General features: G+C 47.2%; 12 protein-coding genes across 12 annotated transcripts; 5 read left to right on the plus strand and 7 right to left on the minus strand.

The window, feature by feature from the left end:
* Window positions 1–187: 187 nt before the first annotated feature.
* N7487_002233 (carotenoid oxygenase family protein) lies at window positions 188–1,941 on the minus strand (the record flags this gene model as incomplete). Its single annotated transcript, XM_056869980.1, has 5 exons — window positions 188–862; window positions 924–1,061; window positions 1,131–1,507; window positions 1,563–1,689; window positions 1,747–1,941. 5 exons carry the CDS (start codon window positions 1,939–1,941, stop codon window positions 188–190), a joined length of 1,512 nt encoding a protein of 503 aa, XP_056734764.1.
* Window positions 1,942–2,806: 865 nt separating this feature from the next.
* N7487_002234 (GNAT family N-acetyltransferase) lies at window positions 2,807–3,958 on the plus strand (the record flags this gene model as incomplete). Its single annotated transcript, XM_056869981.1, has 3 exons — window positions 2,807–2,838; window positions 3,209–3,630; window positions 3,684–3,958. The coding sequence occupies 3 exons, from the start codon at window positions 2,807–2,809 to the stop codon at window positions 3,956–3,958; spliced, it is 729 nt and encodes a 242-aa protein (XP_056734765.1).
* A 138-nt stretch (window positions 3,959–4,096) lies between these two features.
* Window positions 4,097–5,692, minus strand: N7487_002235 (MFS transporter; the record flags this gene model as incomplete). The annotated part of the gene is made up of 4 exons (XM_056869982.1): window positions 4,097–4,237; window positions 4,294–4,372; window positions 4,433–5,554; window positions 5,619–5,692. 4 exons carry the CDS (start codon window positions 5,690–5,692, stop codon window positions 4,097–4,099), a joined length of 1,416 nt encoding a protein of 471 aa, XP_056734766.1.
* Window positions 5,693–6,311: 619 nt separating this feature from the next.
* On the plus strand, window positions 6,312–9,242 carry N7487_002236 (uncharacterized protein; the record flags this gene model as incomplete). The annotated part of the gene is made up of 5 exons (XM_056869983.1): window positions 6,312–6,490; window positions 6,546–6,753; window positions 6,805–7,235; window positions 7,299–7,657; window positions 7,747–9,242. 5 exons carry the CDS (start codon window positions 6,312–6,314, stop codon window positions 9,240–9,242), a joined length of 2,673 nt encoding a protein of 890 aa, XP_056734767.1.
* Window positions 9,243–10,192: 950 nt separating this feature from the next.
* N7487_002237 (uncharacterized protein) lies at window positions 10,193–10,682 on the plus strand (the record flags this gene model as incomplete). The annotated part of the gene is made up of 2 exons (XM_056869984.1): window positions 10,193–10,347; window positions 10,374–10,682. Exon 2 carries the CDS (start codon window positions 10,560–10,562, stop codon window positions 10,680–10,682), a length of 123 nt encoding a protein of 40 aa, XP_056734768.1. The 5' UTR covers window positions 10,193–10,347; window positions 10,374–10,559.
* Window positions 10,683–11,350: 668 nt separating this feature from the next.
* On the minus strand, window positions 11,351–11,740 carry N7487_002238 (helix-loop-helix DNA-binding domain-containing protein; the record flags this gene model as incomplete). The annotated part of the gene is made up of 1 exon (XM_056869985.1): window positions 11,351–11,740. The coding sequence occupies one exon, from the start codon at window positions 11,738–11,740 to the stop codon at window positions 11,351–11,353; it is 390 nt and encodes a 129-aa protein (XP_056734769.1).
* Window positions 11,741–13,225: 1,485 nt separating this feature from the next.
* Window positions 13,226–14,253, minus strand: N7487_002239 (uncharacterized protein; the record flags this gene model as incomplete). The annotated part of the gene is made up of 2 exons (XM_056869986.1): window positions 13,226–13,627; window positions 13,702–14,253. 2 exons carry the CDS (start codon window positions 14,251–14,253, stop codon window positions 13,226–13,228), a joined length of 954 nt encoding a protein of 317 aa, XP_056734770.1.
* A 316-nt stretch (window positions 14,254–14,569) lies between these two features.
* N7487_002240 (bZIP transcription factor) lies at window positions 14,570–15,319 on the plus strand (the record flags this gene model as incomplete). The annotated part of the gene is made up of 1 exon (XM_056869987.1): window positions 14,570–15,319. One exon carries the CDS (start codon window positions 14,570–14,572, stop codon window positions 15,317–15,319), a length of 750 nt encoding a protein of 249 aa, XP_056734771.1.
* Window positions 15,320–17,646: 2,327 nt separating this feature from the next.
* On the minus strand, window positions 17,647–18,660 carry N7487_002241 (uncharacterized protein; the record flags this gene model as incomplete). Its single annotated transcript, XM_056869988.1, has 3 exons — window positions 17,647–18,246; window positions 18,300–18,404; window positions 18,457–18,660. 3 exons carry the CDS (start codon window positions 18,658–18,660, stop codon window positions 17,647–17,649), a joined length of 909 nt encoding a protein of 302 aa, XP_056734772.1.
* Window positions 18,661–19,428: 768 nt separating this feature from the next.
* N7487_002242 (arsenic resistance protein) lies at window positions 19,429–20,747 on the minus strand (the record flags this gene model as incomplete). The annotated part of the gene is made up of 4 exons (XM_056869989.1): window positions 19,429–20,076; window positions 20,134–20,220; window positions 20,277–20,419; window positions 20,468–20,747. 4 exons carry the CDS (start codon window positions 20,745–20,747, stop codon window positions 19,429–19,431), a joined length of 1,158 nt encoding a protein of 385 aa, XP_056734773.1.
* Window positions 20,748–21,681: 934 nt separating this feature from the next.
* Window positions 21,682–22,098, plus strand: N7487_002243 (arsenate reductase ArsC; the record flags this gene model as incomplete). Its single annotated transcript, XM_056869990.1, has 1 exon — window positions 21,682–22,098. One exon carries the CDS (start codon window positions 21,682–21,684, stop codon window positions 22,096–22,098), a length of 417 nt encoding a protein of 138 aa, XP_056734774.1.
* Window positions 22,099–22,856: 758 nt separating this feature from the next.
* Window positions 22,857–23,253, minus strand: N7487_002244 (thioredoxin domain protein; the record flags this gene model as incomplete). Its single annotated transcript, XM_056869991.1, has 2 exons — window positions 22,857–23,163; window positions 23,222–23,253. The coding sequence occupies 2 exons, from the start codon at window positions 23,251–23,253 to the stop codon at window positions 22,857–22,859; spliced, it is 339 nt and encodes a 112-aa protein (XP_056734775.1).
* Between the last annotated feature and the right edge of the window lie 1,545 nt (window positions 23,254–24,798).

The following is a 24,798-nucleotide window of genomic DNA, read 5'->3' on the forward strand; positions in this document are numbered from 1 at the left end:
TCATGTTGCGGAAACTTGAGAATTCTCCCAGAAGGTGACGCACCCCTCCTTTTTCTCCTTTTCTCCTAAAAATATTATTTGACTTCGACTTAGCTGACTCGATCACCTCTAGGTCCCGCTAAGCCCGAGCTAATTTTCAATAATCATGTGAAAGTAAACTAAGTTCCTCGCCGTTGCTCCATTGGCCCTAGGTTCTGCGATAAGCCCCAACCTCCAGATCCTCACCCTCAACCCAATTCCCGTGCAAACCCTGCCTTAACCGAAGTGGCATCAGAATGATAGCCTTTGCCCTGGTGAAATCTCTCGTATCTAGTAAGTGCAGCTCGCTACACATGGAAACATAGTTATTCACCAAAGCCATCACATACCCATCACCCTCAACGCTAGATCCGCGTCGCGGAATGAAAACTGGCTCTTGCACCATATGTGTCTTCCCAGGGAAGTAGATTTCTGTTACCCCAGTCTCAATATTCAAATGCGCCAGAGCGTTATACAGCGGATATCCACCGCCCAGTTGAGGCGTGATAGTCGGGAAATCGGTTCCAAGGGCAGGGTTCATCAGGTCGAAGAAACAGTGCTTGTACGGCTTGGTGGTGAAGCGGTCGTCAATACGGTAGAATTCCGAGTTGTCGCTTTGGAGAACCGTTGGGTTCACCAAGTCAAGCTCCTCGGATTTTGGGTTGATGGTGAACCGGGTTAGCTGAGAGTGGATAGAACTCGGCTCAGGGGATTTTCCTTGCGCATCCGGCCACCAGAAGAAGACGTTCATCGCGCTTAGTCCGAGATCGAGTATGATGTTGCCGAATTCGTCTTCGTAGGCGTTGGCTACATGGCCCGGGAAAGAGTTTTGGTAGCGGAACCACTAGGAACGGCGACAAATTATTAGATGGCGGAAAGAGAGCAACAAGCTGTTGGGAATATACCTTGAGATCGGATGGCTTTGCTCCTCGTCGTGGAAGGACTCCAATATAGAATGGAGTTTCAGGGCTCCACTGCCAGTGCTCGCCGCCCTGTTTCATCCTCTCAATGTCGCAGAGTTGAGGAATGATTGGGAAAACGACCTAGAATAACAAGATGGAACAATATCAGAAAAGAGGTTGCTAAAAGAAAATACATGAATCACCACTCACCCAGTTCTCGGTGACCGCAAAATCGTGTATCATAGCTAAAACAGGCGCAATCAACCAGACAGTTTCCATGAACTTTCCGTCGGGTGCAATGCGATAATAACAAATATCAGGTGTTCCATCCCCCTTGGCTTCGTATCCGAAGCACAGCATCTCACCTGTGAGCGGGTCGAATTTCGGGTGCGCGGTGAAAGTCAAACTGGGCAACTGTCCATCGAAGTCGTACAGGCCAGTTGTCTCGAGGGTGTGAGGATCCAATGCATATGGCGGGGCGTCTTCCTTCAGAGCCAGCAATTTGCCGTTAAAGTGAACGACATTTGTGTTCGCCGTGGTACGGATCTTCAATTCCACCGCATCGGTAAATTTGTTGCGGTATTTGCCTACATAAATAAATGAGCTCACTGGTTCTTTATGAGCTTATGAACGGTTGGGTACCAATCAATGCTCTTTGAGCCTCTCGTTCCCGGACAAATTTCTCTGTTCGGACAAAACGCTGCTTGAAGGAGACTGAACCATCTTTGATTTTGAAGGCGCTGATATTGCCATCGCCGTTGAACCACTGCTGTAGTGTCAGATGTCCTGCTATTTCGGAATTAACCATTCGCGTGAAGTCGCTTACTGGGTCATTCTCGATGAAGGGCGAGAATTGGGGATCTGGCATCACCCGGTAGAATGTCCCATCAATGTCTTTCGGTATTTCACCATACACTTCTAGATTCAGAACTTCTCCTTCAACTCGGCATGGCTTCATGAAACCTGAAAATTGTGGGCGGTTTGGGAAGTCCTTCCGGGGCTTTTGAGAGGGAACAGACATTTTGATTCTTATTTCAAAAGCAAGGAAAGAAGAGTAGATATAGTAAAAGATATCCTCAAATTGGGTTTTTTAGATAATGTGCCATGCAAGAAATAGGGTTATATTTAATCATCTAGTCAAATATGTTGAGTGTGATCTACAGTCACGGGCATGCGGCTTGTATACCCCCGGTATCCCCGCGGACTGCAGCTTTTCGGAGCCTCCACCGGGCCACTTTCCGCTTACACATCATACTGTGGAACCTTCCAAAGGTGGAAACATCCCAACAGGAATGATCCCCAATAATAAGTAGAATTGAATTAGCCGGATAACTTATCCGAAAGTGCGGCGAGCGAGAGTCCATCCATATCAGCAGGCGAATCGCGGATTGACTGCGGGGAAGCTTCCCCCGGTATCCCTGGAAATCCCCAGATAATGTGGACGAAAAATGGAGCACATGGCCTATTATAGAGTACGCGCCATTGGTGACAACAGACCTTCCAAATCGGGATGAGTGTACAGACACGGGTGAGAACTGGACAGCTCAGGCTGGTACTGCTCCTATTGTTCCGGAAATGAACACAATTAATACTGCAGCATAGGCCGCCGCAGCACCGTATATTTCTACTCTCCTAGCATTGGTCAAAAGTGCAATACTGAGAGCAAAGACAAATATATACATTCTTGACTTCTTTTATGCAGCTATTCCATCTCATGTTGAAATACATTATTTAACACGGCGGCCAAATCACGGGAAAAACTTGACCGACATAGAGACCGACGAGGTCGATTATCCACGGTATGTTATTCTGACCAGGCACGCCTAATTTCATTCATATTCTAACACCCCATAGGAGGAGGGGAACTTTTGAAACATCAATTCTCGATGAAGCAACAGAGTCGATATCAATGGCCACAGTAGTTAATTTATCTGGAAGCTTTGTGGGGAATGGGATTTGTTGCAGGATCTCCTACAAAGAGTAGCTACTTGCATTATTATGCGAGGTTCTTGGAGGAAAATGCTACCTGCTCGTTATTCACCAAGAAAGCGTCTGGGACAAGGTGTATTGAACCCCGGACAACCGTCGGACCGCCATGATGGCGTGCTACCAAGGTCCGTAGAGAAGTACATATTATGTTTAGTAAGCTTGTCTGGATAAATAGAGGATTTTTGTCATTTTAGTTAGAGGCATACATATCCCATCTTTCATGCACCCCATATCTTAGCGTAAAGCGAGATTTCTGTCACCTTGCCTAACATGATTCACTTTATACTCTCCCAATGCAGCGTCGCCGATGGCACCGCCCTAGCTGCCAATAGCATCCCCGCTTTCTGGGTTGACCCGCACTGGGTCTTAGCCTGGCGCCATCGGACCCTCGAGTACCACATTTTGCAGATAGCCCTACGGTTTCCACGCAACCTACTAAACAACCGGGAGACTTTGCGACATCAGAAAGCAGTGGATCCAGAGACGGGTCGTATACTCGGCTACGCCCGGTGGCGCTTACCACCGTCTCATAAGACAAACCCAGATGATGGCATGCTGATATGGCCCGAGGCCCAGGTCCCGGCGGTCGAGCCTGAGAAGGAGGCCGAGATCCGGCGGATTGCCGAGACGGTTGTCTGGGATCCTAACGACGATGCCGACGTGCTGTTAGACCGTGTAAATGCACTCGAGAAGGAAGTGACGCCAAAGACACCGTATATGAGTAAGTTACGTATCGGCATGAAATTCCTCCTAGTCTAACGTGTCGGTTAACAGCTTTGGAATACCTTGCTGTGCATCCGGACAACCAGCGTAAAGGAGTTGGGAGGGCGTTAGTAAAGAGCGGAATGGACCAGGCAGACAAGATGGGGTTAGATATTTTCGTCCACGCTTTGGCAGAGGGGGCTGAACTGTATAAACGTATGGGATTTCGACTTATAGGAGAGCTCGTCCAGGACGACTCTGCATATGGTGGTAGTGGGGTGTATGGGGTATATTTCTTTATCTATGAGCCTGGAGGAAGGACTAATTCCGCAAAGTCTACGAGTTGAGTCAGTCGGAGGATATATAAAATGGTTGCGTAAGGTGGACTGTCAAGTCTAGTAAACCCCTCCCTCTTTAAATCTATTGTTATCCAACCCACTACTTGCCGGTATTTTCCAACTCCTTCACAAACAAATCCGCCGTTATCACGGCTGGCCAATCTCTAAAGATCTAGAGGATAATCTGATCCGAGCACCATATACATAGAGCAATACTGGAACAGGAATCAGGATGGCTGCTACGCATCCAAGCACCGTACAGGCCCATTCGACCCCGAGAGCATCAAACTGACAAATCAATCATTAGTTCACAGCCCCCATACAAAATTAGGAAATTAGCTCACCATATAAAATGCAAAAAGAGGAAACACACCGCCAGCAATCGACCGTAGGAACGTGTGTGCGGCAACAGCGGACGCCGATCTGTGAATTATTAGAACAATTGCTTTAATTGACGAGAAATTAACATTGGATCACACTTACGTTTTTGGTCGTGCCTCAACTAGATAAGCAATCGACGGCAGGAACATGGTCAACAATCCAAACCCAGTCAGAAGCCCGGAGAGTGTGGGAACAATCCAAGGGGTATGTTCCTTATAACCAGTCCAACCCAACCAGAACAACCCGGCCGAAAATGACATGGCTCCTGGTATGGCTATTACCAACAGCCATTCCGGCATCACTTCACCGCCGTTTATTTTCGCTTTGCGTTGTATCCACGGCTGGATGGCAAAAACCCCGATAGCCCCAAAAGCCTCACCGACGATTATCCCGATAAAGGGCAACCCTCCAACGCCCCGGTTCATACCATGGATCTTCTGGAAGACGATCGGATAGGCAGTCAGGAAAAGATACAGCAGACCGTAAACAAATGCGGCGAAAACACTCATACACAGCACAATCGGATCGAAAAGTAGCATCTTTAGCGGTCGGCTCACAAAGTCCGTCCCAATCGTTCGTAGATCAAGCTTTAGTTCGTCGTGTTTCGCTCGAAGAGACCAATCGCCGGTGTCGCGCCGCAGTTTGTCTGCTTTCTGAGCCAGTATGACTGGGGGATAAGATTCGTCGAGGGTAACAAGTAAGAGAATGAAACATGCAACGCCGAGTATTGCTGGAATATACGCTGTCCAGCGCCATCCGAGATCGCTATTCATCATGATGAATCCACCAATAAAAGGTGCAGTGAGAGGTCCAGTGAAGACCATGAGGCAAAAGGCAACCATAGACATACCACGAGCCTTTCGGGTGAAGATATCACCATATACAGCCCCTGCTAACGTTAAAGGGCCTGAACCGAAAAACCCAGTGAAGTATCTTAGGATGAAGAGTGACTGGAGATCTTTTGAAGCTGCAGTTGCAAAAGAGAAGACCATGAAACCAAAGGTCGAAATCACGAGAGGGTAATATCGTCCTTTCAATTCTGAAAATGGTGCCCAGCACAGTGGCCCTGATGCAAAACCAAAGACGTAAAGCGATACACCTAAAGTTGCAACCTCGCGGGTGATGTTGTAAATCTCCATTATGTTCGGTATGGCTACGGTGAAGATGCTGCTTGCCATTGCCACAACCATGGTGGTGAGGGCCAGTAATACTGCTATGTATACCCTACGTAGATTTGCGATCGGTTAGGTTCCTGGGGCATTTTGCAGCTGGAGTTCAAGGGACATACCGTTTGGAAATGGTCCAGTTGAGAGGGTTCAAGGAGTCGTCCGGACCATCAAAATCGACATATTCCTTTGCCATTTTTCTGAGCCTTGTGAAGTTGCTCAAAATTTACTCAAAATGAAAATGTATCTCAAATGTCCTCCATAGAGCAAGTCTTCTAACGAACCGAGGCCCTTTTATAAGATGTCACGCGTACACATGGATGGGCATCCACTTTTAAAAATTCTTACGAGCAACTCTGCGTTCTTTTTACATATAGAATATGAGGACCTGTGAAAATGACGCCGAAAATGACCACTTTTGACGCCAGAAACGGCTTCCTTTCCACCCGTAACTTTGAATGTCCAGCCGCCCCTTGACCGCCCACTGCCCTGTAACACCACTATTCTGCACCCACCTAGTACTGTTAGTCATCCTCCGGTCCTGATGTTGACGCTCGACTTGCACAGTTGTTCCCCTCGTTTCCACTGGCGACCAAGACGACGCCGAAAATGGCTCCCCTTCGGCTGAATCTAAGTCCCCTCCCTTTTCGCCCAGTTCATTTGAGCGCCTATAAGATGCTTCGCCTTCCCTCCCTTCCGGTGTCATCGCACCTCCCATTCTCTCATCCTCGTTGCCCACGCCTCAAGCCGACCTTGACGTTGTCGTTTCCCATATCACGAATTTTCCACCCTGGTCTTTGTATCTGACCTCCTCCATGGCACCTACGCCTGTACATCCAGCTCAAACTGATGAGCACCAATACTGGACTGATCCCATTCTTTGCGAGGAAACTCGAGCCAGACTGGAGCATTTTCGCAGTCTTGGATGGCTCCCTCCAAACTTTAAGCCAAAGACCTTAGAAGGCATCGCTGTCGTCGAACGTTATTGGCGAAAGTGAGTGCTCACTTGGTCGGGAAAAGTCTTGTGACTGAGAATAACACGGGAATAGATATTGCATTCAATCGAACGAGGATTATGTGGACTTTCTTCTTTTGGAGGATCAGACGATCTACATGAACTTTTTTGATTGGATGTTCAAAACATCACGAAAGAAACTGCTTCAGTCATATGATGAATACTGGCGACGCCTTTGTCAATACTTCGAGCTATTCGCCCGTCGCCGCGTCGGTGAGGATGCCCGTCAACAGATGCGACGAGTAAGTTATATCCTGTCTGTTCCTAAACAGAGTATGCTTACCTTGGAAAAGTTTCTCGAAGGTGTATTCCCAGCCGAGCGCAAAATTCCCCGACGAACAAAGGACAAAAATACTCTAGATGTGGATGCTTTTGGTGTGATTTACCGGCATCACTGGGTCCATTCGAGATTCTTTCGTCACGGGAGCATGATTGTTCAGTTTGCTACAGTCCAGCTCTGGTCCGCCATTACAGGCACGCGACCTGGCGTCTTGCTTCCTCAAGATACCTCGTCGCTTGGCAATCCAGTTTTGGGCAAACGCAAACGGGATGACACCTTCCAGAGTGATCTTCCAAAGCACATTTCCTTGAAAGATCTTCCGGACTCGGTCTGCTATCGCGATATCGAACTTTTCTACCTGAAAGACCTTCAAAGTAAACGTGATGTCCTCTGTGCCATCATCGAGTTTCGCAATCTCAAAGGTCGACCGGAAGGCGCTGATGGGTAAGCTGAAATTTTGATTCGAATTTCTCATGAACCAACTTCGATACTGATCCTTGCCAACAGAACCAAGTTCTTCATGCACGGCGATTATCAACTGGCATATTGCCCGATAACTCAGATCATTGCGTTCGCTTTCCGCGATGGAGCTTTTGCCAATGCCGACCTCACACCGGAGCTCATTTGGCGGCTACGAGTTCCAAGAGGCAGTTCATCTCTTCCCCTCCGGTGGAAGCCCGAGGTTCTTAATGTGCCTCTCCTTCGACGTCTTGAACGTACTCCATACGGCTACAGACTCGATGGGTCTTTGCCAATGACCTATGATTCAAGTCGGCAGGCGCTCAAGGAGTTGGGTCGAGATGCTAGATTTGAAGACGATATTGGGCATTACAATTACCGCCGCTGGACGGCAAATGAAGTCAACAGTATGTCACTTGCTGAACGCGATATGATGAATTCATTTTCGCCATGATAGATGATATCACTCGCAACGGAGCTGACTATCTACTCGCAGAAAATTTTACCAGCCAGGAACGACAAAGGGTGCTCGGGCAGTCTGGTGACGCGGTGTTTGAAAAGCATTACCAATCACAATTTATTGCGCGCGACCTTCAGCATGTCGTTCTTCTTCGGCCCTCCCAAGAAGGTCTGGTAAGCTTCGCTGGGAGCATGCTTAGGAAGAGAGATTTATCGGCACCATCTGATCTTACCGAAGCTCATAAACGTGCTATTTGCCAAAACCCTGAAATTCTGCAACTAAGACGCGAGAAAAGAGAGCTTATGGCGGAGATGCGGTCCGTGGCTGGCACAATCAAGAACGCCCGTGACACCTTCCCACACCTCTTCCAAAGGCATGAGACTGTCAAAAAAGACCTGGCCAAACTTCGGAAAACATTGGCGATCGAAACTCGCGAGACAGCCAGAAAGGACTATTTTAATAATGCTCCCGTGCTTGAAGTTGACCGACAGATCAAGCAAATGCTTCTCGGCGAATCTGATGTTGAGGAACGCGATGCTGATAGTTCCGCTGAAGAAGACTGGGAGCTCCCTATCCCGGACTACGTATTTCCTGAACGAGCTCGGCTTGTGGAGAACTTTTACGGTCCTGAAGCAGAAGATTTTGACGAGGACAAATTACTTACTCGACGCATTCAGGTTACCAAGGACATGGTTGCACTTCTACAGCTTTGCGAGCCGAGCAGGCGAGGCAATCGAGTTAATTGGGATCTCGATGAGGAGGGAAATAGACCTATTGAACAGTCCGAACAACTAGCGTCTTTTGAAGAGGATGCTCAACAATGTCCAACCGATGTTTGCATCATCTGTTGTGGTGAATCTCGTCGCTCAGCATCGAATCCTCCTCCGCATAAATTTCCAGCCAAGCGAAAAGATTCTCTTCGCCGTCATCTCATCGACGCCCATTTCCTTCATGTGCACGACGGCATCAGCTGCACTTGGGCAGCCTGCAGCCATGTGCCAAAGTTCGCCAAAGTCACTGAGTTTCTGGCTCATGCCGCCAAAGTGCACACATATGATGTCAATATCAAACTTTGCCATCTCCCAGAAGAGTCACGGCCTGTTTGCGGCGCCATTACATCCGTTGACAGCTCAGAGGTATCTTCGGAATCCGAAGCTCGATCAAGGACTGAGACTCCAGCCTCCTCTGTCGGCTTTGAGATAACGAATATCGACCCACGCTTGCTAGAACCCCATACTGTCAACACGGAGCCCCCGTCGAACCAACCAGGTACTGATATTCTCATGTCTTCAGTCGGTTCTGGGGTGACAAAAAGCGGTCCGTGCTCAACGGAGATTGCTACAAGGCAAAAAATGGCGAAGCGAGCTGCAAAGGCGGCAAGTTCCGAACCAGGGCCCCATCGACAGTATACGACGCGCTCATCTCTACTTCGCGACCACTCGGAAGAGCAGCCGGAAGTAAAAAAGCGGGCAAAGGGACGACCCGCCCGCGTCAAGCCTTCGCTGCGTCGGTCGAAGAGACTGAAAAGTTGATAATCGTGTAGCATCGGATGGCGGAATCAGATGTGAGTGATAGGTTAATTTGAGATTATTGGTGTATAACATTAAATGTGTTCTAGTATGACAATAAAGGTTTCATGAAACTAGTCTCATGGCTCGAGAGGATCGAAGGCCAAATCGGGCATGTGTTCATTGTCACAAGACTATCAAGGATATTAGGCTAAAGACTTAAATCAAAGGCGATTAAAATAACCGTAGCTGAAGCCTGTTGACATGTAACCTAAAACTGAAGTCTGCATACATGAGACTACGTACTAGGGCTCGATGACACCGACTCGAGGGCGGTAGACACAGAGTCAGAGACCCAGCAGATTCCAAGACCGCGGTCTCAAGCCTGCCAGGCCATTAGACTGCACTAGCGCCCCCTGCAATTTTGAGATCCGCACAGCCGTAAGTATCAGACGTAAAGAGACCTGGTGAAGGCTATGCTTAGAACTTGACTACGATGTTCCATCAAAAGCATCAGTTGTTGCCCTTCTCTGGGCGTCCGCTTTCCCCACCTCGGTGGCTGCAGCCGCTTCGGATTCCAACTCCTGGGAGCGACGAAGAGCGTGCCTAGACCGTGCCTATGGATCCTGGAGTCAAATATGACTGCTTGTCGTGGATATCTGCTTGCCGTGGTGTAGTAGCTAGGCTTGGTGAGACTGCTATAACGTGGAGTGATATCAGTCGTACTTAAGGAAGCTGGGAACTGGGTATCGGACTAATTTTCCGGCGTTTCAGGCCAATTATTGAGCGGAAGAAAGTAAATATGACGTAGTGTTCAATAGAGGGGGTAAAAACAGAACCAGCCGAAGAAACGATCATGACCACCGACAATACTCCTCGGGTCTCAAGGTAGAATGGCACCGCAAACTCCCACTAAAAGCTTGGCACCCAAATCAAAAACCCATTGTCCAAGTCATGTCCCTCTAGGGGGCAAGGAACCATATCCTGAAGTAGGGCCTTTCCACACCCACCCAACCCTGGAGCAAGGGCGCTAATAATATTCCCTCAGCCATTGTCTGAAAGTGAGAAACGTTACTTGAGCAAGTACGGAAAGCGGCCGCGTAGAGGCTTACTGGGTGAAAAACCCAAGGTACTTAAAATGTGATTTATTGTGAGCGTGCTGACAATCGGAAGGAACGGACGTACTTTGACTCCAGCGACTTTGCTTTTTCCGCCGCTCATCGAGTGACCGATCTCGACGCTATTCAAACAGGCAGAGCGCATCTCCACCGGGACAATATTTCGCACCCTTCTTCCCCTATCCCGGCTGCCAGCAACGTTGACAAGAAAGCCAACGAGGATATGCATAGGAGGGATGCAAGTCCCAAAAGAAGTCTTCTCCATAGGCAAACGAATGGAGACCCCACAGACGAGGACAATCTCTTCTCTTTCGAAGATTGCAACCAAATCGTCACAGCAATATAAATCATATTTCAGCAGAACAGCCAAATAGGGACGACAATTCCTAGGTGAAAGCTTATTGTGGAGAAAGGAGAGCCAGTCGACCAATGATATAACCCCTGGGAGCTGTAGGTCCTCTGGGAATTCTCCAAGTATAGGCTACGTCGATCAAAGATATTGCAAGCCTCTTGATTGGATGGTGTGAGTTTTCGTAAGTGCGTGTTGCAGGGTCACGTTATGCTACTCCAAGGTGGAGAAAGGAGTGAGAGAGAACCAATCACACATTATGCCACCCCCAACAAACTAGCTCTTTGCACAGTCGCCCATAGGATCCATGAGATCCATTGCTGTGAAGCGTATTGTTTTCTGGGGCACGACGTGAGGGTTCGATACAACAGCAGCAGCATATAAGTTCGTTTCCTTCCCTATCACATTCCCTGATATTCTAACATCTTCATATAGTGACATCCTTGCTTCAGCGCCAAATAACGGCAGGGTCAGTTTCCCTTGCTATGCTTTCACGTTGATAAGTTGACTGATCTCTCGGGTTTTTGCAGCTTCTTGGTTATGTATAGTCGATAAGTCTGCTCTGTCCTCCTACGGTTTAAGTACATGTCATATTGCCGTGTGTTCAGAATAATGCTACGTACGAGACGTAATAGCAGAATATCTTCAATGGAAATTGTGGAATGTTACATATTCGTCTTCTTCTCTAGATTTGCCATGCCAGAATGGCTTGCCTCATCCAGCCTGTGATTTGTCTCCGCGAGCTTCTTTTGTAACTGGTGAATATAGAGAGTAGCTGCCTCTACTACGGATACCCTGTCGCTATGTTCCGAGGGAAATCCGCCCGCAACCTCTTTGCTTTGGCTGTTTCCATTAATGTCCTGGTGCAATGCACCTCCAGCTGCTTCGGGACATGCGCGGTGGGACATAACGTCCGACAAACCTTTGAGCGCCGTTTTCATGCGGTCTCTTCTAGCTTTTTCGGAAAGCTTGCGGTGCTGACGCTTTGCTGTAAAGTCCGCCATCAATCCGTCAGGATAGAATAGTTCCACTTCTGGCGCGGACGTCTGAGCCATATGCGCGTAATTTGATTTGGAGACGAGAGCAGCAACTTGAGTTCGGATGGCAACTACCGACGTGGGAGTTAGGATATATTGATTAGTTTGGCTAGAATGAAACGTCAACCTTTTTGGTTCGGCTGTGCTCTGAGGGCTTTTGGTTGTATAGTTGGGAGTGACGTAGGATTGATTTGCCTGTATCCCCGCTTCCTGTTGTTGGCTTGCTGATGTTGACTTCCCTCCTGCTCGAGGGAATAATCCGGGGGGCGAGAAGGACTAGGTCGAATCTCTTCCTGACGATGTTCTCCCACTCTACTTTCGTGAGCTGAGGACGCTCTTAGGGATCAAGTACATACCGGCCGGTTACTGTCTCATTTCTATCTTCGGGAATACCTTTCTCGTGCGACAGACGATGCTCTTCAGTTAAAATGACCCTCAACGGCGGAAGCGTCAAAAACGAGACGGAACTTGTTCTATCATCGTCTCCATCTTCAGTGTCTCTCTGCAAAGCTACTCGATTCTTGGTTTTTGGCGATGACTGTTCAATTGATGCTGAGTGATTCATTGTAAAAAGAGAAGAGCACTTTCAATGGATCCGCGAAAGTCGGATTGAATTGAAGGATCTAGACCTGAACAGTGCCAGGAGAAGTCAACAACGTAACCACACTCTTTGAAAATGCCCTGGAAGCTCCAGAATATGGGGTTATAAGCCTCTCAGCTTAGTAGCTCGCGTGACCGAACATGAATATCTGTGTTTTCGCATTGGCCCGATTGTAAAGTCCAACCAGGGTTATTAGAGTGACGCCGTGCTATCTCCCTCGGTTATGGTATACTCTTGTGGCATCTGTCCCAGGGTGTATATTGCCCGACGAAATATGATCCAATCATCATGCGGGAGTGAGTCACCATTCCACCTTCCTTTGTATCCACCTTATCCACTGATTTGCCGTGATGAATGCACGCATAAGCGTCGCACTCAGCGCAAATGGAATAGATGTAGTCACTAGACTAGCTGCCCTAGTACTCAAAGTTATTTTTTGGCAATCAGTGACAGTACCAAAAGGCTGGCGAGTGGCCACACCAAACAACATACCTTCGAAACCTAATGAATATATGGAATTATGAGACTTCACTATTCATGAGTACATTTACATTCCGCACCTACTGAGCCCAGAAGTATTTTGCTGGTAATTTAATGTAGCTTTCTGATGGCCTGTGAGGCAACGTTTGGAAGAAGAGGGGCCAATGTCATTTTAGTTGCAACGGACTGGGGTAACTCAAATTCAATCAAGTCCAGCGTGTGACCAAGGTGAATCCCGGTCACATCAATCAGAAACTGAGAAGCCATCAAAAGGAAAGGAATCGGGTGAACCGCCACAATCATGCACATTGGGTCGAATTTCTATGTTCCTAATTCTATTCTCTATTCGCCATCCGAGACGCAAGATGGGATCAGCACTTATCCAAAACGCCACCCACAGGAATATTGGATTGGCCGCTCTTTCATCTAGCTGTAGCGACATTCATCTTTGCCTCCTTTGATCTCTTCTCCTCCCGTTCGCTAAAGCGATCGCCAAAGAGCCCGATATGAGGGCGCATCAGAATCGTATATTTGACAAATTCCTCCATACAATCCACCAGGCGATCTCTGTTACCACTAGGCATGAGTCGTTGATCTTCTGGTTGACCTTCATCCGGAAATTGTGTATATGCTTTGGGGATCGAAGATTGATTCGGGATAGTAAACATGCGCATCCACCGACCAAGGATCCGCAGAGAGTTGACGGCATTGAATGATTGAGACCCACCACAAACCTGGGCAATGGCTAGCGTCCGGCCCTGGGTGGGACGAACACTTCCTGTAGTCAAAGGAATCCAATCAATCTGGTTTTTGAAAACAGCGGTCTATGATTATGGAAGATCGAGTAATTAGTTGTTGCGCCTAGTGATTGAAGAATTGTGAAGGAGAGGCAACTCACTAGATTGCCATGTTGTTCAGGCGAGACCCAGACATGGCCATCACTCCAACGACTGAGTTCTCGGAGTTCCTGTACTTTCGGGTGGCTTGTATCGCTATCATTTTTGACAGGAAGACCTTCAGGGTCAAAAACGCGTACATCACAGCCGAGTCGGAACAGGATACGGGAGGCTTCAAATGCCACAAGCCGTGAATATGACCTTCTTCGAAGGCTGCCATAAAGCACCAGAACTTTCAGCCTCTCATTTGTATCCCGTATGCTATGCTCGGCCATGTCTAGAACCGTGGCCAGGTCTAAGTTGTTGACCCAGTCCTCAGTGGCATTGCTGCTACGAAGGAATGGTCGGTACTTCTGGCGGATATCCGTGTCATCTTCATCCAGAGACAATGCTAAGGATCGATAGAAGGCATCTGTTCGGTCGGTATCAGAAACCACTTGCTGAGGGACAGCAGAAAACATCCTTTTTGAATATATAGGCAGCAACAGAAAGCGTCGCGAAGAAGTTGCCGGCCTAAATATCGGGGACAATCTTCGGATAGAATAATAAAGCATAGAGTATCCGATAGTTGGCGAAGGTAGACGAGACCAAAAACAGACAGTCAAAAAATTCGGCTTTTAGATAGAGTGTATGAAGGGAGTATGTCACCAGTGAGTATTGATTGGACAGGGTATGGCAATGTACAAGTGGCGGCGGCCCACATAATGTTATTTTACGTTACTGGATTGGTTGAATGACCGGTTGTGATTAATAAGGATGACTAACGTAAATTCCCACTGTGTTTGTCAGCCATCTCTTCGGACGATAAGAATCCAACCAAACCTTCCCGCAGCCTCGCAGTGGGGTATTATACCAGTCCATAGCACAAGAATGGAGGTCAATAGCACCGGAAATTCGAAGGATAATCATGTGACAGCAGCAGCTCGAATTCGCGAAAATCAGCGGCGTTCTCGCACACGACGTAAGGAGTACGTCCAGCGCCTTGAGCAACGACTATGGTCTTTCGAAAGGCTTGGTGTAACGGCAACACAAGAGGTTCAAAAAGCGGGAAGAAAAGTCGCACGAGAGAATGAACTACTCCGATCCCTGCTACAACTCCACGGTGTCACGGAAGAATCAGTTGAAGAATACTTGGAGTCGCGAGGACAACCAGCAAGCTCTACTCTATCTCAGTGCATGCCACTAGAGTCTCTAGCATCAGCAAAGCTGCACCCGCCGACTGCCCCAAACCAACGTGCTAGCAGTTATCTTAATTCATCGGCAACCTCGTCACATTGGCAATCGGACAACCCGCCACATCAGCCTCGAGCTATTGGGAGTAGAAATCCACCACCAAAGTCAGATGCGAAGAGCAACATGGATATCCTTCCTTGTCAAGAATTCAATACAAACCGAGCAGCCAAGCTCAATCCCGTCACAGCCGAAAGTAACTCTGAAACGCATGAAGTTGCTAGTATTCAAGATACGGGTCAATCCATGTCATGCGTGACTGCAGCAAGAATTATCGAAAGTATCCAGAATCATTCGGAATATCGTAACGTTCGATCCGAGCTTGGATGCAGCTCCGAATCTACGTGTATGGTAAAGAATATGTCGATTTTTGACATTCTGGACAGATAAGAGGCATGTGCTTGAAGATTTCGGTGGGCATATTTCTTGATTGCTTTGACCTCTCGCAAATCTGGTGTCTTACGACTTGTCCTCAGGCTTGCGGCTCACATATCACTAGAAGCGAGAGCTTAGAGGAACGGCATTTTCCAGACAGAGACGGTACGGTACTATTGTCGAGACTACGGGTCACGTGAGCCAGAAATAGAATTAAGCATTAGATAGCTAGCGAGCTCGCGTACCGAGTCGTCCTTTTCCACCAATAAATTGACATATTATTGTTTCCTTTCCTATTGTCAAGGACTACGTCCAAGCTCAAATCCGCTCTATATTATTACTTTGCTACGTCATACAATACACACACTCGCTTGGGATATATCCTCAGCATTAGACAGCCCGTGTTCGTGATATGAGAAAGGATACATCGTGCGTTATCCTGGTTACCTTTCTTGTCTTAACCCAGGCTGTTAGTCATATATTTGGAACCCCTGGCATTGATGATACTCGGCATGAGTAAAAAGACGAATGTTCCAGGACTACTGATACTTCCCTTCATTATTAACCTATTATGTACAACAAAAATAATAATATATTCGGATGATCTATACTTTGAAGCTGACGTTGACATTGAATCTCATCCTAATGACTTGAAGTAGTAACAATAGTATTTGAGGCCTATAACGTTACGCTACGTCATTGATTTGGTTTGCTTCTTCCGATTTCGACTTTCGTTGTGACCCGGTTTGTTATCACCAGGATTCGAACCTCAACGTTGTCTCATGGGATGTCAGGTGACCCTAACCTAGTTCACTTTCTTACGCCATTGCCCCGCATGCCCTTACATACGTCGCTTCCTCTCTCCACTAGTTGGGTTTGGCCGTTAAAACTTCTTCTGGTCACTTCTAGGTCTTCCATTTGCTCGTATCGCTTGTGAGTGCAGTGGAACGGAACAAGGGGTGACTCCGCATCAATCCTATGGCTCGACAGAAGAAAACAAAGGTCCGTCGCCGCCAGCGTTATCTTCCACGGTTTATCTCTTACCGGAATTATTTTTAATAGATCGAAGATCTGGCTCGCATCCGCAACAACCAGCGGAATTGTCGAGAACGTAGGCGAGGGTACATTGCAGAGCTCGAGCAGAAAGTGAAATACTATGAAAAAGAGAGGGCTCAATGCTATACAAGGCTTCAAGATAAAGCACAAAACCTTCTTCGCGAGAACGAAGTTCTGAAAACGTTATTTGATCCATCAAGCGTCAGTGGGAGCCACCGAGACCAGAGTCTCACAGACCGGTCAAAACGTCCTGATGGGGATTGGGAAGGTACTTCCACCCGAACCCAAACCCCTTGTCTCATCAATTTCGAGTATGGAGAACCTCAAGGGCAGGTAAGTGAATATTTCCAATCCTTCACCCCTTATCTATGTCCAGGATCTCCACTGCAAGATAATACTGAATTTGCTGACTGCAACTATAGTCTCTGGGTATAGAAGCATCACATACGTTCACCAATATTGTCAATCAACCTCCGCTGCTTGCCCACTTAAATGGTACTGAGTTGAACCAAGTCGCCGCACCTAGTGAAGCCTTTCCTGGCTTTGCTGCGCATATAAACGACGCGAGAGTCAATGTACCGACGTATTTTCCGACTTTGTCGTCGTTTTACGATCCTCTAGATACTGCAGGGACTAAAACAATGATCTGCGATAGGTTTCAACCAGCATATTCTCTGACACTCTGGCCTGTGTTAACAGACGAAACGGCAAGAGAGGATAGATCTATGCTCTGTTCTGTGGCTTACAGACTGATCTTGCAATTCAACAAGAGACAATACGATGACATGGAGATCGATATCAGGATTCGTTGCGGTTTCAGACTGGGCCGTACACAATCGGAAGACTGTAGGGTTGATATCGGGGTTCTGTTTGCGGTTCTCGCGGAGATCTCTTTTTAATACACAAACAAATATTGAGTCCAAATTTCATTTAAGTCTGATGGAGATAATATAAATCCCTTGTAAAGCGAAACGCTGGGCATAATAGGCCTGTTATTCTTCCTTGTTGACGATTCAGCATAAGCAAAGTCCGTAAATCGGATGCGACACAAATTGATAACATGTAGCATAAACATTAAAACAATTAATTCGCCCTATACAAGGCTACCTAATTACTAGCGCTGCACAAGCTATGTTGAATAGTTCCATCTGCGTGAAACAGAAGGCTTGCAGGGCTGGAATTCAATTTTAAAACGTTCAGTCATGAGTGTCGGGCTTTACGGCAAATATTTTGAAAGAGTCTATTTAACGAGAACCATGCGGGGAGTTGTTAGTGATGCCTCGATACTATGTTTCTTTGTAGATCCACTCACCAGTCCAAATGTTGAAATCCACATCCGGCAGATTGTGTATCTCCCTGCTGGTACTGCGGTTCATCGGATCACAGCATGAGCTCGTAGGGGCCGGTCTATTAGCTCCCTCACTCTTCCACATTTCCTTATAAACATTGAGGTCTGCATTAGTATTCAGGATCACTGCATCTATAATATACTGATTAGGACAAGATCGAATGAGGAAGACCCCGAGAAATGTAGTATGGATACCTTGGAACCCTGCTTCTTTCAGATATCTCTCATAGTCGGCAACCTGGCTAGCACCAGCTATACAGCCAACATATAAGGAGAGATCCTTCTTGATCTCCATCGGAAGCTCTCGCTTTGCCAGGATGTCGCTGATGGCAACCCTACCTCCCGGCTTCAGTAGACGAAACATTTCCTGAAAGACTAGAGGCTTTTCGATTTCCGGCACTAAGTTTATCACACAATTACTGATGATGCAATCAGCGGTGGACGATGGTAACGGTATGGAAGTAATGAACGCTTCGATGAAGGATGCATTGTTGGCACCGGCGTTCTTTGCGTTCCGACGTGCGAGTTCCAGCATTTCCTGCCAGTTTTAAGTCAGAATTAAAGGGCTTAGGCAGGAAACGATGTGCGTACCTTGGTCATATCAATACCAATGGCCTTTCCTTCCACTCCAACCTTTTTTGCCGCTAGCAAAACGTCAATGCCGCCACCACTACCCAAATCAATCACAGTCTCGCCCTATATATAGATATTAAAATCAACGCTTATAGGCGACCGGGATAATACCTACCACAGCTATGTTTGCCGTTGCCAACGGATTCCCACAGCTGACACCTAAATTCGCATTCTCTGGGATAGAACGCAGATCCTCAAGATCATACCCAAACGCACTTGCGACTTTGCGTTCATGATCTTTTTGGCTATGAGGGTCGGTCTGCCTCGCAACTTCAGCGTAGCGGTCTTGCACACAACGATAGGTATCATTCGAATCCATTCCGTTGAGCTTTGCGATTCTGGGCCCGGAAGCAAAGGGGAATGCCGGTTAAGTGCAGGCTATACGAATGCTTCGTCTCAAGGACATAATGTGAAGGGATCAAGCCTAATTATATACTACACGTGTTATCTGAAGTCTATTTAGCGATGCCACATCTATAACGTCGTCGATGTGACGAAAGGCAGTCCACAGTGTCCACTGATTGGCCGATTGATACTTTCTGGAATGTCACCGTTTGTCAACGGAATGTCACCGCCAAGCCTATCTGTCATGGGACCGGTCACCCAGCCGCCCCCAAATTGTTAAAAGAACAGACGTATGGATGATATCTACATAATGGTAACCGCGAAAATATCCCAGTCAGCTGATAATCTGTTAAATTAATCAAAGCCCCGTGATAGACTACTAGCGCCTAGAACCCAGGAATTGATACCCAGGCTAATGCGCAATACCGAAGCAGCTTCGATTTATCAGTTGCAACGAATGCAGACGGAAACGCCACTTGCGCGTCTGCAGAATCATTTGAATTATAAATCAGTCCATATCTCCCCGATTGTCCTCATAAATTGTATCAAGCCTTGTTCATGCAATATTGGCCAGTATTCATTATTAATAGTATTACCCATAGTAGATGCATGCCTTCAGGCTCTAGCTTCTTCACCATAAATCCTTGAAATCGCAAAGGAAGGTGTACCAATAACAAACGAAGAAAAGAGATCCCAAAAGTTTAATTAAGCTGCCAGGCGGGAATTTTCATTCCTTTTCGCTTCAGTCCTTCCAGCCAACTCGTTTGGCTATGAATTTGACGACATAGACAAGGCCAAGCAGTACCGGGACCTCGATCAGTGGCCCGACAGTAGAGGCAAGCGCGTTGGCACCAAATGTCGCGACAGCCACAGCAATCGCAAGCTCGAAATTATTGCTGGCGGCGGTGAAACTTTGTGTGGCAGCTAACTTGTAACCAAACCCGAGCTTGTAGGTCACAAGAAGGGTCACGAAGAAGACAATGACAAAATAAACTATAAGCGGAGCGGCAACGCGGACCACCGATACAATTTGATGAACCACCTGCCGGCCCTGGGATGCAAATAACACCAGGATCGTGAAGAGGAGTCCAAGGAGCGACCATGGGCCAGCCCACTTTAGGAAAACCTGATCGTACCAACGTGGGCTGGTGAACTTTCGGAGGGCAATGCGAGTAATGATTGCAGCACCAAGAGGGATGCCAAGGAAAACTGCCACGCTTGTGGCAGCGGCCGAGTAAGATAGTGTTACTTGACTACCAGAATGACTGATGATCTGGATAAAGAAAATGGCCAAGGGTGCAAAGAGCACCATTTGCAGTAGTGAGTTAACCGCAACGAGGATAGCGCAGTATTCACTATCGCCACCAGCGAGACCGGTCCATATAAGAACCTATCAGCAATAAGAATTAGTCTAGTTCAGGCACATCGTAGAGAAAAAGTAACGTACCATAGCAATGCATCTGGCCAGTCCAACTAAAATCAAACCTTCTCGAAGCTCCGGTTCGTCTGGTAGAAAAGCCCATGCCAGTGCGAGCTAGGGAAGTATATTGTTAGCAAGTTTCGCCGCGACGAAGTCGAAAAAGGTCTCACCATCAAAAAAGGCGCAATAATCCAGTTAACAAAGACACTAAATGCAATCTGGATCCAAATACCACGCTCTCGGAAGACGTGGTGTAAAGACTCGTATCGCACTTTACACAAAATAGGATACATCATGACCAGGAGACCGATCGCTTGCAACGGTTAGTTAAAGATTGTACTACCAAGAAAGGAGTAGATACCTATGGGAACAGACACCCCAACGAACTTTCCCTTCTGGAGGGCCGGTCCCGTACTTTCCACAAAATTTCCCAAGATGATTCCGATGGCCATGGCAAGGAAGATCCATACGGCCAGAAAACGATCTAGCCAGCCGAGCCCTTTAAAGGCTGATTGCTTGGTCGTAGTCTGCCCAGATTCGTTCGTCTTTTGTTTTTCAACATCCTCGGCCGTGGGATTTGTTGACTGATTAATAGCTGTTGTTTCGGTTTCGTGGGATTGCGGTTCAGCCTGCATGGACATGTTTGCCTGAGGAATGCTTGTAGCCATCTCTAGCATCAGCAGACTATGTGCGTAAGGTGCTTCTGAGAATAGCTTCAGTTGAATTGATGAACTTCAGGAAATTCAATAGTAAGACAATAATTGCTCGGAAACCTGTATCAACGGTGCAGAGCAGGCTTTTATATATGAAGAACCCAGAGTTTCCTCTTAAAAAGGGAATGTACGGTTGATCCTGATAGAGTTAGAGTGGTGATTTGTGATAGCCAATCATATCGGGCATGTGACAAGTCTCTCAGAATTGGCCAATAAAAATCGAGGAGTGACATAGGGATGCACTAGGCAAGTGATTTGTCATGATGGAAAATGCTGAATTCTTCCATAAAAATCCTCGACCAATGAAAGGGTCAGAGTGACATACAGGCTGCTATGAAAGAGGTATAGAACTGACGATGCAAAGCTGTTTTCAATGTCAGTCCCTACATAGCTAGTAATAGAGTTATATTACTAGCTGCCAGTGCAACTTTCTTCGTGACGACTGCCTAAGATTATATTTCAAATGAGCAGACAGTAGTATGTACTACAGCCATGTAGGCTCTATCCTGAATGCGATTTCGGTAAGAACGGCGCGGACGGCTCACAAATCGGGCCTGATCGAACGCTATTGACTTAACGGATGAGAACCCTTCATAAAAGATTGTTCTAGATCGATGCGTTATTAATTCTCCCTTTTCCCGCCAAAGATGCTATATAAGATCCCAACCACAGCCGCTTTGTTCCTACCGCTTGTGCTGAAACAGAGATATCACCATATTCACTTTTCTTTCGTTCTTGATATTACTTGACGGCACCCTCTATTCATACCCACCCGTCCTGTCATCGGGATAATCATATCCCTCATATTCAACTAGCTACTCACTAGGGCTACTCCACCGACAACTCGAAAAACACGCCCATCATGTCTAATAAGCCCAGTGTCTTATTTGTCTGCGTTCACAACGCTGGTCGTTCGCAAATGGCGGCCGGTTTCCTTAGTCATCTCGCAGGTGACAGCATTGAAGTACGCTCCGCCGGATCTGCCCCAGCCGACTCTATCAATCCGGCTGTCCTCGAAGCCATGCGTGAAGAAGGGATCGACCTCAGCAGCCAAAACCCCAAGATCCTAACTGCCGATGCGGTACAAGCCAGTGATGTTGTCATTACCATGGGCTGTGGGGACGTCTGTCCATTCTTCCCAGGAAAGCGCTATCTCGATTGGCAGCTTGACGACCCTGCCGGGCAAGGCTTACAATCTGTGCGAACTATCCGTGACGAAATCCGTCAGCGTGTTGAGAGACTTATCACTGAACTGCGGACCCACAGTTCACCAATTTGAGCATGCTGTATACAACAGAGTAAGGTGGTGATATGGCAGTTTTGGCATGTATCGAGGATTATGAACGGTCGCGTGGCTGGCATTTTTTTGTATTACGTGACTTACCTTTCTGGAGGCTATGATATCACTTCTAGCAGCATCATCAACTTTTGCCTTTCAATGCATCGAATTGAAAGGCAACCGTCTCCACTCTAACTCACGCGCATTTCCTGATACCTAGACACCCCCCCCAAGTCTAGTGCGAGAATTTATTTCACCGTGCTACCCGAGTTAGATTTCCTCTTAGACAAGTTCGTGACATGCCCACTTTTATGCCATATTTCCCAGGCCCCAAATGCAAGCTGCATTGGCATTGGCAGAATAAAACGTGATTAATTACGCCCACCCTTCCTAGACCCCGCACACATAACGTGTATCTCCAAATATTGATGATACCACTTATTGTTTCGCGAGTGAGACTCACGTTTCTGGGATCATATCCGACCCTAGGGTCCATAGCTTGGTTCCTAGGCACGCTCTTAGTCGCTTCTAGTGATCAGACTCATAGTTCCTAGAGGAGCTATAGCTCCCGGGAGTGAATGGTATAGCTCCGGGGAACGAGGAGTGGGATTTTCCTGCGTTTAGTAAGATCGGTGCCAGTGAATCATAGATCCCGGGAGCACGAAGGAGAGTCAGGGGTTGGGAATAAAAACGTGACTCTCGAGAGATATCTGATTTCAAATATATTGCTGTACTAGCAATCAAGCACACAACTTTCATTAAGATGCCATCTGAAGCGCTTGGAGGCCTTCCCGAATACTTGAAAGGGGAACATCGGAGCCTAGGGTCAACAAGTCTGCGCCGTTCTTGAAAAAGACGATGAAGGGCAATTTCGTATTGAGAAGGGCACTGGAGAGCATGGCGTGCTTTCTGACGTCGACTTGGTAGAACTTGACGGTTGTGAACTCATTGCTTAGCTCCTCAATTTTCGAGGCGACCGCCTTGCACTTATCGTCCAAAGAGGAAAGGAAGGTGACCACAACGGGCTCAACCGAATGCTCGACTTTCCGCATATACTCCTCGTTCCTGGAGGACACTAGGTTAAGCGTGATTATTACGTCTCAGGGAAAGATACCCAACGTACGTCATGAGCTCAGCGACAGACCCACTAGCCATGCTGATAGGCGTGGCAGTGGAGAATACTGACAGTGACTGCGGAAATAGTGGACCAGTAGGTACTGTACTACTTTCCAAATTCTTTCTGAGTTTGCACCGAAACTTTATCCACGTGACCATGTGATTGATGACTAATGCCATAGTCCAGTGTTGGGCTAACTAGATTCGGCAACGAGGAAATGCACACTTGTATGTACGCCTAGTCGACTGTGGCGTCACATAGCCGGAGTGTAAGTATTCCAGAAGAGAAGAATAGGATGAATGCTGTTCTATGCCAAAATCATTGCGGCATCTTGTTCGCACAGCTACGGCTGAAGGTCACCGTAGCCATCATACCATGCAAACGGAAATTCAAACTATTTAAAGTGTATGAGGAGAAAAATATGTAAAGAATTGCAAACCTCTTGATTGGATTGTGTGTTTTGCAGTGTTATGGTACTCCAAGGTGGAGAAAGGAGTGAGAAAGAACCAATCACCCATTATGTTGCCACCCTCAACAAATTAGCTCATTTGCACGGCCGCCCATAGGATCTATGGCTGTGAAGCGCATTGTTTTCTGGGGCACGACGTGAGATATGGCTTTCGCATGCTGGTGCTACCCACTGGTCCGTTTCAGTCACGGAGTTTGCGGCATTTTATTGGGAAGACCTTGCTTGACTCCCTGATGCTCCATATAGGTAAAACCTTTTCCAAAGGGGGTGCTTGTAACACGTTCCGAGAAGTAACGTTCTGTTAAGATATAATCTATCTACTTGCAGGGTAGGAGGCCTATCAATAAGGTAATGAAGGTAGCATCAACCTAGACTTGGCCTGGATTGATCCCCTCTTTTTGTGGTGTCTGTGTCGGCCATTGCATTCAAAAAGCAAACGAACAAATCGAACTACACAACTATGTAAATGGTCCTTGCCGCAACCTTCCCCGTCGGGATAGGTGCAACAGCCCATCTGGTATATGCCTTACGCGTAAGGACAGGACAGCTTCAGGGAATACTGGTATCTGCCCCTGAATTTTCGAATCATATCCCCAGGCGTCTCTCCAAATAGTTTATTCTGAGCATGGGACTGTTCTCGATGCGCCAACACACTGACCGCAGGAATGAATGGCGCCGGATGACATAAAATTGAAGCCGATGGGGGCTGCATGATATTCCAGGCTGAGCAATATCCCAATCATGTGCGACATCGGTCGGATGTGGTGAGGAGCCGGATTTTCGTAGAAATCGAGGCTCGACTCAACACATTGAGGTGAACTTTTCGGGTGTGTTCAGGATACTGGTGAGCGTCCATGAATATGAGTAACTCTGTTAAATGAACTCGTGTTGGTTGCCTTCGAGTCAACTGTTGAACAATTAAACCAGAAATGGTAAAGGTTGGCACACATAATGTTGATCATACTGTAAAAGTGGTGATGAAAAGCACTAAAGGATGGCCGGTGAGAAAAAGATGGCGCCTCTCGGACAAAAGTACGGTGGTCAATTATTGCCGTTGCCAGAATAAAACGTTGATGATTACACCACCCTTCCCTCGCCCCGCACACATCACGTG

The sequence above is a fragment of the Penicillium crustosum genome (assembly GCF_028827405.1).
Source record: "Penicillium crustosum strain IBT 35664 chromosome Unknown utg000001l_segment0_segment0, whole genome shotgun sequence".
In the NCBI taxonomy this organism is placed as follows: Eukaryota; Fungi; Ascomycota; class Eurotiomycetes; order Eurotiales; family Aspergillaceae; genus Penicillium; species Penicillium crustosum.